This window comes from Tasmannia lanceolata, unplaced genomic scaffold (assembly GCF_043159265.1).
Source record: "Tasmannia lanceolata isolate RefF3 unplaced genomic scaffold, GAP_Taslan_0.1 ptg000006l, whole genome shotgun sequence".
In the NCBI taxonomy this organism is placed as follows: Eukaryota; Viridiplantae; Streptophyta; class Magnoliopsida; order Canellales; family Winteraceae; genus Tasmannia; species Tasmannia lanceolata.
Window position 1 is genome coordinate 10,842,334 of NW_027518683.1, and position 11,762 is coordinate 10,854,095.

Consider the following 11,762-nt stretch of genomic DNA (forward strand, 5'->3'; position numbering starts at 1 on the left):
CGCTGGTGGAAGAGGAAACGACCGTGAGAAAGAGCCGAAAAAAGAAGTAGATAAAGTAGGTTGAATCCACCCTGGATGGCAACAAAACAAGCAATCAAGGTGTATTTGACAGAAAAATACCCACATTTCCATGGCAATGCGCCAAACAAACAGGGCCTTGCCAGGAATCCCCTAATTACCATTAAGATCTCAGAATAAACCTAGATAAGATTGAGAGTGGAAAATGATAAGCTCATGTGAAAGCCAAATCGTGTCAAATGACCAGTAAATCAAATCTTTCCATACAATACTTGGGGTCAAGGATACAAAACATTGATACAAATAGATACCACTAGGCTTGGAACTGCTTGGCCATTCAAGTGAACTCTCTCATCAACCTTGTAATAGAGATTACACAGCTCTGCTCACATTTCAAAGATGGCAAAACATGACATATTATTAACAGACGTTAAACTAAACATACAAGTACATTCTAGCAGTTTTAACAGTTGAGGTAAGGATACAAAACCTTAGCATTTCTTTTGAATGATAGGCATATTATGCATAAAGCAAAGGAGAAACCCCGCGACCTCAGATGGTCAGAAATACAAAATGGAAGCGACAAACCACGGAAGAAAAAGAAAAGATACAAACAACAGAAATCAGAGGGAGAGAATCTATAATCTCCCATCTCGTCCTACAACTATCAGGCCAAACGAGGCAATCTGCCTCTCCATTAGCTGATCTCAGAAACCAGTGACATTGATAAATGGACAAGTAAGTTGTCATTGCCAAAACGGAAGGTCAATGTTAACCCTCAATCACCTAGAGAATTTGGCCTTGACATCGATTAGCTGCTTCACCACATCTCTCATTGAGGGTCCATCACTTGCCTTCTTTTCAGTGCATCTCAAGGCCATGAGGAGGACACTGCTTATTTCTTCCATGAATAGTTCCTTTGCCAGTTTCAATCTAGATATTCTGAGGATTAAATATTTGGCTTGGGCAAGATATGGACCAATGTAAGATTTTGATTTTTTGTTTGGGGAGATCTTGTCCCCCAAATGATGTAATTTGGATAAATCTAAGAAAATTGCTACCGGCCTTTAAAAACAAGTATTTCATCTCTTTCACAAGGATATCTTTAGAATGTAAACGAACATGATCCAATGTACACGATGCATGTCCTTGGTGATTGGGATTGTTGGTCTGATGGTCTATCGTAGGGAGACCCAATGGGTGTTGGGTCTAGGTCTGATGCCAAATGGATGTCCCGTTTACAAGATTGAGGCATGCAAAATTCAACAGCTTTTATCAATGCTTGATCAAAGATCTAGAATCATCCATTGAGGGTGGGATTGAGGGCAATAGGCCGAGCTTGTTATGGCCAATAATGTTCAGTGACCTGATCTCCAGTGGGTCTATGACATAAATGGTTGATGCTTGTCTTAAAAAGATATATCCTTTTTCATCTTCTTTCTCATTTTTTGTACTCTATCGTTTTTTCCTCTTTTAACTTCTTTTTGAATTAGCGGTTGAAGTGTTCACAAGGAGGAAGACAGGGCTTCCAGTCATATTCAATTGGAAAAATACAATCGGAAAAAACCTAAAAAGACAAAGAAGATGAATAACAATAAAAGAAAGAAATAGAAAATTCCTAAAAAAAAATACACAATGCTGTTTCTCGTTTTCTTGTATATTTCCTCTATGTAGTATGTCTTCATTGATTTGCATATAAAAGGAAACCTCTGGTTTACCTTAAAAATAATACACAATGATACTTCATATACAAGGTTAGAAAACTAAAACAAAGGTCCAACTTCGAATCCATTCATCAATTTATTTCCCGGGAAGGCTGGGTATCTATACTTGGACTTCCAAGCTCGCTTGAGGAGACTCCATGATCTTCTTCTGGAACGAAGCTCTCACTCAAATGGTTGGAAATGCTCAATGCTCTTTGGGAATTGTTAAAATTAAATGAAGCCTCAGTGCTTGTACTTCTGCCTATTGTTAGTCCTCTGCTGGGTTGGTTCGGCTTGAATGGATAAGAGGAGAGATCTTTCTGATCGAAATGTTTGGCCAAGGCAATGAGTTTACACCGAATGGATTTTTTGGAATCATCCATTGTCGAAATATGTCTATGCTTGTAAAGGAAGAGAACTAAGAACAGGAATAGAGCAGAAGCTGAAGCGATTCCAGTGATGAGGAAGAGGCCCCAGAAGCTATCGAGAGTAAGGCTGTTTGATGTGATGGTGGTATCTTGTTCTCGGCAAGTTGTCTGATTTCCAAACCACTTTCGCTCTATTGCCATCATTTGATCTCCCTCTGTTACATTCAAGATTGCCCTTGAAATATCAAGGACCAAAGGAGAACCTCTAGGGAAGACCTGTTCAAGTGAAAGAAAGTTAGAAACAAAGATAAAATGCATCCATAATGTGTATCATTGATGATGCAAAGACAGCATTTCAAATTCTCTGACTTTCAACTTTGGGCATTTGCTCCAATAAGGTGGATATGAGAAGGATTGGATCAATTCTAGTTAAATTGATGAGCCTTTTTGGGGAGATAGATGGGGAAAAAGAACTCACAAAGCCCCATCCATCGGTCTTGTACGTAGGTCCAACCATGGTGTATTCACCACAGTATTTATTGAGGAACAGCTTGATGTAAGGGATCTCATCAAAAATGGCAGATACACCACCATTCCAACTTCCTTTGGAAAGGGCCTCGGCGTACTCCTCGGCAGTGTTGTATCCCCTGAGCTTCGACTCTTCAAAGTTCATCTTCTTCAAGAGTCCATGCACGAAGGAATCCCTCTGGTACCCAACGTAGTGCCCATTCTTTATGAGCTCCTTCACATCGGTGATCGTCGGTTGAAGCTGTAGAACTGTAAGCATAGATGTTAAGCTCGCAGTGTAACTCGACATCAGTATCAGCTCCACGAACACCCATATGATCACCACAAACCTTGACAAATTGCTAACCAGCTTCTCCTCTACAACCATCAAAACAAATTCGTTTTATTCTATTATTTTTCTGTTCTGCAGAATGAAATTCTAATCTGGGTTTTGATTTTTTGAGCGAAAGGTAACTGTATTAAAGGAGAGAAAATATTACAAGTGCAAGTCAGCGGACAAAACAAAAAGATTGCCCAACTTACAAGGAATCCTGCAAGGCCTGATCTAGGTTTTGATCATGCCAAGAAACTCAATGTGCAAACCATCTTGCTACTGACTGAACCCAATAATCAGTTTTGGAATCAAAATTAAAAAAAGAAAAAAGAATGGGGCTTCAATCACTGGACCACACCTAAAGAATGTATCAATCGGGAGTGCTGGGAATTTGGGTTGAGCTTGTAGCATAATGGTCGGGTTCAGGTTTTGACTCCAATTCATTTTTTTAGCAAGAGCTCAACCAAAAGCTCAACCCGACCCGAACGAGGTTGCACCCCTTATTATTCATGCACTCATGTGAACATTGATACCAAGATGTCCCAAAATCGGAGGCGACACTAACTATTTGATCAATGAACTTGACACATTAAATATCGAACACGGCCCACTTATTCTTCAAGTATCCATTTAGAAGTTCACAATCCATCTGAACTTAGGGTTGGCTCCTTATGTGATCTAGCCTTAAGAGACTTGATTAGTTTAGGCTTGTTTCTATTTCTAGGCGCACAACATGAACGGTCTGGACATTGTCCATGTATATGCATTTACGGCAGATACTGTATAAATTTCCAAGATGACGAGGTAGAAGAGAAAGTACGAACTGTGTGCGAAGACAAGCGTGGAGAAGGAGAACCAGAGCATCACGCCGATTTGATGGTCAGGAGGACCGCGGAACTCTTCGTTGATCCTGTGTTCGAGAACCCATACCACGAAGCCGGTGAAGATGGCGGCGGCCCCACTTGAAAGCCAAAGATCTTTGGTTAAAGGCTTTAAGAAAACCCATGCATTCTTGTTCTTCCGGTCATCTTTTATCGGCACTATCATTGTCACACCAGACTCCGAATACGGCAATGTGAAGTCTGCATACAAAGATCGATTTGCTCTGATTGTCGTGTCGCCCATCACCGCATCAAATTTCTATATTCCTCGAGTAAACGAAAATAAAAATAATATCATCAAAATGTAATAATATCCATACATCGAAGAGAAACAATGCAGATTGTAACAAGTAAACTACCAGTGTTTTTTACTTATGAATCCTAATGTGCAAAATATTTCTCGATTAGTCAATGAAAATTATGGCAAAAAAGTTGAAAACATTTCCAATAAGTCTCTATATAAATACTACAACCACCTTTTTTTCTTTTTCTTTTTTAATGAAAATGCCCTTCAATCACTAATATAATCGTGCATTTTTTCCCACAAAAATATAGCCAGTGTTTCTCATATTAGAAATGATTGCAGAATCAATAGGGATACAAAAAAAAGTAGCAAAAAAATAATATTTTTATTACCGCTAAAAAATAATAATACTTTTAGGGCAATGATAAATTCACTCGCCTGTCGGATAATTCACACCCTTGAAACGTTTAAAAGCGTTAGAAGTCTGCCACATACCCTCCTTTCTAGGGGTGTGAACTATCCTATAGTGGTGCCAATTTATCATGGCCCTACTTTTATTAGTTTTGGATGTTTTAGAGTTAAGTCAGTCACAAAAGCAGGGCGATGTTAACTTCGCATCCCTTGTAGGATAATTCGCACCCCTTTAAATGCAAAGTGAGTCTAACACTTTTTCTAGGGTGCTACTCGGGTCGGGTTGAACCCGAATTTTTCCCGGGATGGATTGGGTTCGGGTTGGAAAAACTCAATCCGATTTGAATTCGGGTTGGGGTGTCGGGAACCCGACCTGACCTGAAACCCGACTTGTATTTTTAAAATAATAAAATATACTAAAAATGAAAGTTGCAATCGCTATTTTGAGATTTTATTTTCCATCTTTCCTTTCTGATTTTCCGTCCTAAAATTTTTGATTTTCTATTTTACTTTTAATATTAGCTAAAAAGCTAAAAATAAAAAAAGGAATGATATTTTCCCCCCTCTGACAAATAAAATCCCCCCCTTAACGTTACTTATTTGTTAAGTTTTCAAGGCAAATAAAAACGTTAAAGCCTAAAGGGGTGAAGTTATCCTGAAGCAGTGAACCATTATTGGGGGGGGGTGGAGGGGGTGAAATATCATTTGGACATTTCCAAAAGTAAAAACCCGACCTGACCCAACCCGATTTGAAAATCAGGTCAGGTCGGGTTGAGGAAATGGTTCCTCGGGTTGGGGTCGGTCCGGGTTGGCTCCTTTAGGGGATGAAATATCATTTCCAAAAGTAAAAACCCGACCTGACCCAACCCGATTTGAAAATCAGGTCAGATCGGGTTGAGGAAATGGTTCCTCAAGTTGGGTTGGGTCCGGGTTGGCCTCAACCCGACCCGACCTGAGTTGCACCCCTAGCTTTTTCACTTCAATTCATGTTGAAGGGGTGCGAATTTATCATTGGCCATACAAAAACATCATATGTAGCAACTTGACAGAAAATAAATATATATTAAGAAAGAGATTGAACTGACCTGTAGATATATCTGAAAAATGAGATTATCATAAGACCCATTGAAGGGAACAAAGTAATGAGGGAGACCATACGGTAATTCTTTAAGTACAGCATCAAACACTTCTTTCGAGAACCCAGTAACGTCCGTTCTATTGGTAACAGAATCACGTTCTACATTCAGAAATTCGCTAAATCCGTCTTTAACCGGAACCCCAATCCTCATTCCCTTTCCGCTCGTCGGAATCACCCATCCCTTCGGCAATGCGGTCGATTCTCCTGGCCAAATAATGCTCTTCAGTTTTTTCTCATTCCCTCCTTCTAATCCCCTTGTAATTCCATTCCCAGGACTCCAGAATCCAATCTCCCTCTCACCTTTTCCAATCACATTAACAATTTGGAAAGCCGATGACTGTAATTGCCCATCGAGCAGAACGAAATTACCACTAAGACCTTTAAATTTAGTCTTCAATATCTCGTCACGGAGTTTCTGACCCATCTCTGAGACTGTTATATTGGTCAAGTTGTCTTTTGTTTGTGGCTTCTGAAGGCTGGAATTCGAAACCCTGATTTTCTCAGCTGCCATGGCTAGAGCCCAAGTCGTATCATACGCCCATAACCCAAAAACGCTTAGCTCAGTTCTTTCAATGTCCGGATTTTCCCGCCGGAATTTTCTTTTCCATCTTGCTGTGAAATTATCGAGCGCTTTTGATTTGGGCACGTACGGTTTCACGCCCAAGACACCTGTTGCAATATAAATGCTTAAATAACACAACTGTAATGAGAAATTATATGATGTGTGGCCGTATGAACCCATATATATATATATATATATATATATATATATATATATATATATATATATATATATATTTTATTTTTTTTAAAAGTATGGATTGGCCCCCACACCATAACCATATCATAGGATGATTCAAACCGTTCATTTCACAGGCCACAATGTAAAAAGGTTGTGCCACAAAAATCAATTTCATAGGATGATCATAACCCTCCGATCCGATCAGGACCATCTCGGTTCTGTTTATATATATATATTTTGTTGCCCTCTTCACAAAAAAATAACCCTCCGATCCGATCTATAGAGGTTTCCATAATGTGCACTACCTAACTTTTTGAATCGTACAGGTTTATACAGCTACATGGGGCCGCAACGTACATTCTTTAAAAAAAAAAAAAGTTTCTGCCGCCCCACATAATATAATTTCTCCAGCTTTAGGAATGAACATTAATACGTTTAATTTTGAGTCTAATAATTGGTTTTGGACTCACAACCGGTTAGCATAGTCTTAAACGAACATGGCCAAATTGGGTTGGGTCAGGTTGAGCTTTTGCAAAAAAACGAATTGGAATTAACCCTAACCCGAACCCGACCAGATTTTAAGGTAAAAGCTCAACCCGAATTCCCAAAAACCTACCCATGTTGCACCCCTTTATTTGGAGAAGGAAAAATTGCCAATGGGGGACACACTTTTAAAAAATTGTTAGAGGAGGACGTAATGGGGTTATCAAGTCTCTAAAAGGGGGTTATCAATCCTCTAAATGGGGTTATCAAGCTCTCAAAAGGGGGGTTAACAACCCTCTTTATCAGTTTTTCAAAATTGTGTCCCCCGTTAGCAATTCTATTATTTTGATGTCCCCCATTGGCAATTTTTCCTTGGAGAAATTGGATGTTTCACATACCTTGCATGGAATCGATCACGGAAGAATCCATGGAGTCCAGAAGAGTTGTTAGCCCATCTGTTATAATCCACACGTACCCTTCGTTCATCATTCCTACCTCTTTGGCTTTAGAAAAGATGCGAACTCCACTAGAAGAAGACATGTGAACCACGAAGACTCTGGTTTGCATGGTCATCAATTTGTAGAGCTCACTGAGGATTCTATCATCTGTAGCAGAGCGAGGAATGACACTTCTATAGGGGATACGGGCCTCAATCTCTTGAAAAGCGTCACTGAGATAAGGAATGATTCCATTCCCAAAGTCGGTGTCTTCATAGATGGGAATGACTTCCCTCCAATTGAAGGTTTGAATGATTGCAGCTATGGCTTTGGCTTGGGATGAGTCGTTCTGTGCTGCTCGAATGAAGTAAGGAGTTGGGATGGAGGAGAGAGAAGGACTGGTAGCAGAGAAAGAAATGATGGGTACATGAGCTTTGTCTCCAAGTTCTACCACGAACTCGGCCTGTGCAGATTTTTGTGGCCCTATGATCGCTTGAACTTCAACAGTTTTCAACAGGTCCATAGCTGCACAATTAATGAAACTGAGAGATTTGGTGGGGGTGCAAATAACGTTTCATTGAGAGAGAGAGAGAGAGAGAGAGAGAGAGAGAGTTGTATGTTTCTTCATTTACTTTCTTTTTCCTCACACACACAAGGAAAAAAAAATAAAATTGGAGCCCTTATCCATTTTGAAGGGTTTAAAGGAATTCTAGCAATTTTAATATATGAAATTAAGAAGGCTGTATTTGTATATGCATTATGCTATATTAGAGTAGATATGTAGTTTTTCTTAATGACTGAATTATATGTAGTTATATAATACTCAAGAATATTTCGACAGCTAGATTTATGTAAGGTATTAAATTTCAGTTTCAGTTGCCACGCAGATGGAAACATTTCTTTTTTATTAGAAATTTTGGTAGAAATCCAATAAAATCAAGGGAACATACATAAATGATAGAATTTAAAGATGATACTTTAAGAGATGCTAGAATAAATACAAATTCACATCTAGAAATCATAAAATATCAAACACCTAGTGACATGCACTATCACACATATCTCGTAACTTAGTAGATGCAAAATTTTATATGTAATTCATATAAAGATATATGGTATCTGAGCTCAAGCTCAGATAGGATTTCTGAGCTGGAGTTTTTAAATAGGGTGTGTGCCTATGTTATTTGGGTTATGTTAGATATTGATTCTGTAGGACTTAACATAGATAGGGTGTCCCTAAGAAATCAACTCCACAGGATTATGGTAAGCGTTGATTTGTGGAGGTTTAAAATGGACATCTACAAAATGGTCCATTTTACGCCTGTACAGATCGAACAGTTGGGATGATCCTATGGATATGGTTTCTTAGGAACAACCTATCTATGTGAGGTTCTATGGAATGAATGGGTTGGATGAGTCAAACAACATGGGAGATGCCATATTTCAAAACTCTACCTCAGAAATTCTATCTGAGCTTGAGCTCAGATACCGTGCCCCCTTCATATAAATATTTATGCATAATACATGCACCACATTTTGCATATAATTTATATAAATAAAATTATGTAATACATACTAATATAGCATACCATTGTGATAGTAACGGTAAGGTTGCTCCATTGTGACCTGGTGGTCACAGGGTTGAGTCACGGAAATAGCGTCTCTGCAAAGCAGGTGTAAGGCTGCGTACAACTAGCCTTCCCCAGACCTTGCAATGACGGGAGCCTCGTGCACTGGGCCGCCCTTTTTTTATACTAATACAGCATACCACTATCACACTTATGAATTTAATTTATGTATTTCGGTCATTTTGGTTTCGATTTCGGTAGGTATGGAAACGAAAATATTTCGGTGAAAATTTAAAAGCATGCCAGTTTCGGTGAAAATTTAAAAGCATGGATGTGTATGTAGCTAGGGGTGCAACTTGGGTCGTGCTGGGTTGAGCTTTTTCTAAAACTAAATTGGAATCAACCAGATTCCGACTCGATTCTATGGTAAAATCTCAACCTGAATCCCCAATAATCAACTAGGTAGATTTGTGCCCCTATATGTAGCTTGAATATGATAGGGGGCAGATGTGATATAGTTCTTGTGGGAGAGTCGCGTAAGCAAACATCTTGTAAATCGATGTGGTAGATTTTTTTTAATTTTTTTTTTAATTTATTTTTGAGAGGAGGGGGGAGTAAATATTTAATATCTATGTATAACATCAGGGTATAAGTGGTAGGTCCCACCCCATCAAAACATGAGGGGTGAAATTGTGGGCCTCACATTATGCATGGGTTTGGTTAAATGGTGGGCCCCACCCAGCAAAACCTGAGGTGTCAAATAGTGGGCCCCACCCCATGTAAGTATGAGGTGTAAAATGGAGGCCCCCACCTTATGCATGGGTTGTGGAGAGAGAGAGAGAGGCGTGCGCCGGGCGCGGGGCTACCCATGCTATGCCTTGGTATAAAATGGTTAGCCACACCCATCAAAAAATGGTATAAAAATTCATGGAAAATACGGAGGTTTGCTATTTTCAGGGTATTTTTTTATTTTGGTAAATATTTTTCACTTAAGAAAACGCTAGAAATTTTATTTTTATATGGAAAATTTTAATCATTCATTGAAAAGATTTTCCAATACAAATTTTCAATGGAAAGAAAACTTACACAATGGAAAGCTTCACCTTTGGTATATATTAATTGCAGTACCATGTTTTGATGATTGCACTAACTCATCTTGTAAGTGGCCAAAAAAAAATGCCTATTGGACATCGATTCTGCCCTAACTGCTACATTTTTAAAGAGCCAACTCATTGGCGAAGATATTTTAATTTGATTTTCAGGAAGTTTCGTTTCATAAGGATTTAAGGTAGTCCAAAATGGTGAAGACCATCTTTTTGTCTCTTCTTTCTCGTTTAAAAGTCTTCGTAGTGGATACATGTTAAGAAAAAGTGTGGGTACCAGTCGTCAGCACGTTAATTTAATGGACATCTATTCTGCCCTAACTGCTACATTTTTAAAGAGCCAACTCACTGGCGAAGATATTTTAATTTGATTTTCAGGAAGTTTCGTTTCATAAGGATTTAAGGTAGTCCAAAATGGTGAAGACCATCTTTTTGTCTCTTCTTTCTCGTTTAAAAGTCTTCGTAGTGAATACATGTTAAGAAAAAGTGTGGGTACTAGTGTTTTTTAGCTACCAGTCGTCAGCACGTTAATTTAATGGATTTGATACAACTGGAGGTAAGTTTGAAGATTGCAGTTAATGGATGGTTAAAAATGAAATTAACAATCTGCATTTAATAGGCAAAAGTTCGGTTGAGAGCGTATGTACTGCTCTGGCAGTACTAATGCTAAAGGAAAATTCTCATTAGGAAGGGAAGAAAAATACAAGGCAGAAACGTACCTAGCTTTCTTTTCTTTTCTTTTTCTTTTTTTGTGTTTTTTCTTTCTTTCTTTTTGTGAAATCCAACCTCTCCCCAATAAGAATAGAGGAAAGAAGAGCAAGAGAAAGAGAATAGATGAACTAATAAAACACCCTACAGAAAGAACCTCTTATGCTTAAGGCCTCTCTGGGTGCCACTAAATTGGTCCTTGTCTACAAATGAGATTGTTGTAATGTAATATTAATTACAAATGCTAAATTAAGGTTAACAATATTTTTTCTTAACTATTATAGCTATTATTTGTGAAATAATCAAATTATAATTTCAAAACCATTTGCATATAATCACAAACAATCTTAGATGGGTCCAAAGAGGCATTTAACTATTTAAGTTACAAATGAATCAGTATTACTGAATACCCAATTGATCTTCAGAGGATGGAAGAAACTCATTACCAAAGATAAAAAGAGGGATATAAAATTTAGAGTGGGGCAAAAAATAATAGTAGAAGGCGAATTATGAAAGAGGAGGAGTGAAATTACCCATAAATGCAGCAGCAACATTATCTTCCTTGGAGTCTCTCCAGTGGAGAGCCAACTTTGTGCTGTAATTATGAGTGGCATAGAAATCAGAAAGCGCCATAGAGATGCAGCTCTCGCTCATCTTCCCCACCCATGTCTCCAAATCCAGAACTACTCCAACATCAAATGTTGAATTGATAATTTTGTTTTGAGCTATTGCCAATTCACAGAGGAGACTGAAAGAGAAGAGGACTAAGATGGAAACTAAGAATTGAATCGTGCTCTTCATCTAGAGAACCCAATAACGATGCAATTCCAATAGTTCTCGAGTTCCTTTATAACCTGTTTATAAGCAGACACAAGTAGAGTGGATAGGAGAATAAAGAAAAACCCCACATAAATTCCATAGCCACGTCTCAGCAACCCCACAACACTCTATCTATTTCTTGTAGCGACCATAGAAGCTGGCACTTGCCTACTATATGACAAGTTTAGCAGGCTGTAATTTAATGCATTGACCGTAGACTCTCTGACTTTCGAGTGAGAAAAGGGAAATGATATTTACACTCCCTTTTCCAAGAGTTTCACATCTTTTGTTTTCCTTT

At 38.5% G+C, this 11,762-nt stretch overlaps 1 protein-coding gene across 1 annotated transcript; it reads right to left on the reverse strand.

Annotated features, from left to right (window-relative positions):
* Nucleotides 1-1,645: 1,645 nt before the first annotated feature.
* Nucleotides 1,646-11,538, reverse strand: LOC143879656 (glutamate receptor 2.7-like). The gene is made up of 6 exons (XM_077382150.1): nucleotides 11,179-11,538; nucleotides 7,228-7,791; nucleotides 5,552-6,273; nucleotides 3,755-4,070; nucleotides 2,568-2,974; nucleotides 1,646-2,365 (listed from the first exon to the last, which is right to left on the reverse strand). Exons 1-6 carry the CDS (start codon nucleotides 11,444-11,446, stop codon nucleotides 1,814-1,816), a joined length of 2,829 nt encoding a protein of 942 aa, XP_077238265.1. The 5' UTR covers nucleotides 11,447-11,538; the 3' UTR covers nucleotides 1,646-1,813.
* Nucleotides 11,539-11,762: the final 224 nt, after the last annotated feature.

What these genes read in the sequence shown, in the direction of transcription:
- LOC143879656 (XM_077382150.1), bottom strand. Translation starts at nt 11,446, where the DNA reads ATGAAGAGCACGATTCAATTCTTAGTTTCCATCTTAGTCCTCTTCTCT. An exon ending in CGTGATCGATTCCATGCAAG is followed by an intron (nt 6,274 to 7,227) that starts GTATGTGAAACA and finishes ATATTGCAACAG; the next exon opens with GTGTCTTGGGCGTGAAACCG. An exon ending in AGACCGATGGATGGGGCTTT is followed by an intron (nt 2,366 to 2,567) that starts GTGAGTTCTTTT and finishes TCACTTGAACAG; the next exon opens with GTCTTCCCTAGAGGTTCTCC.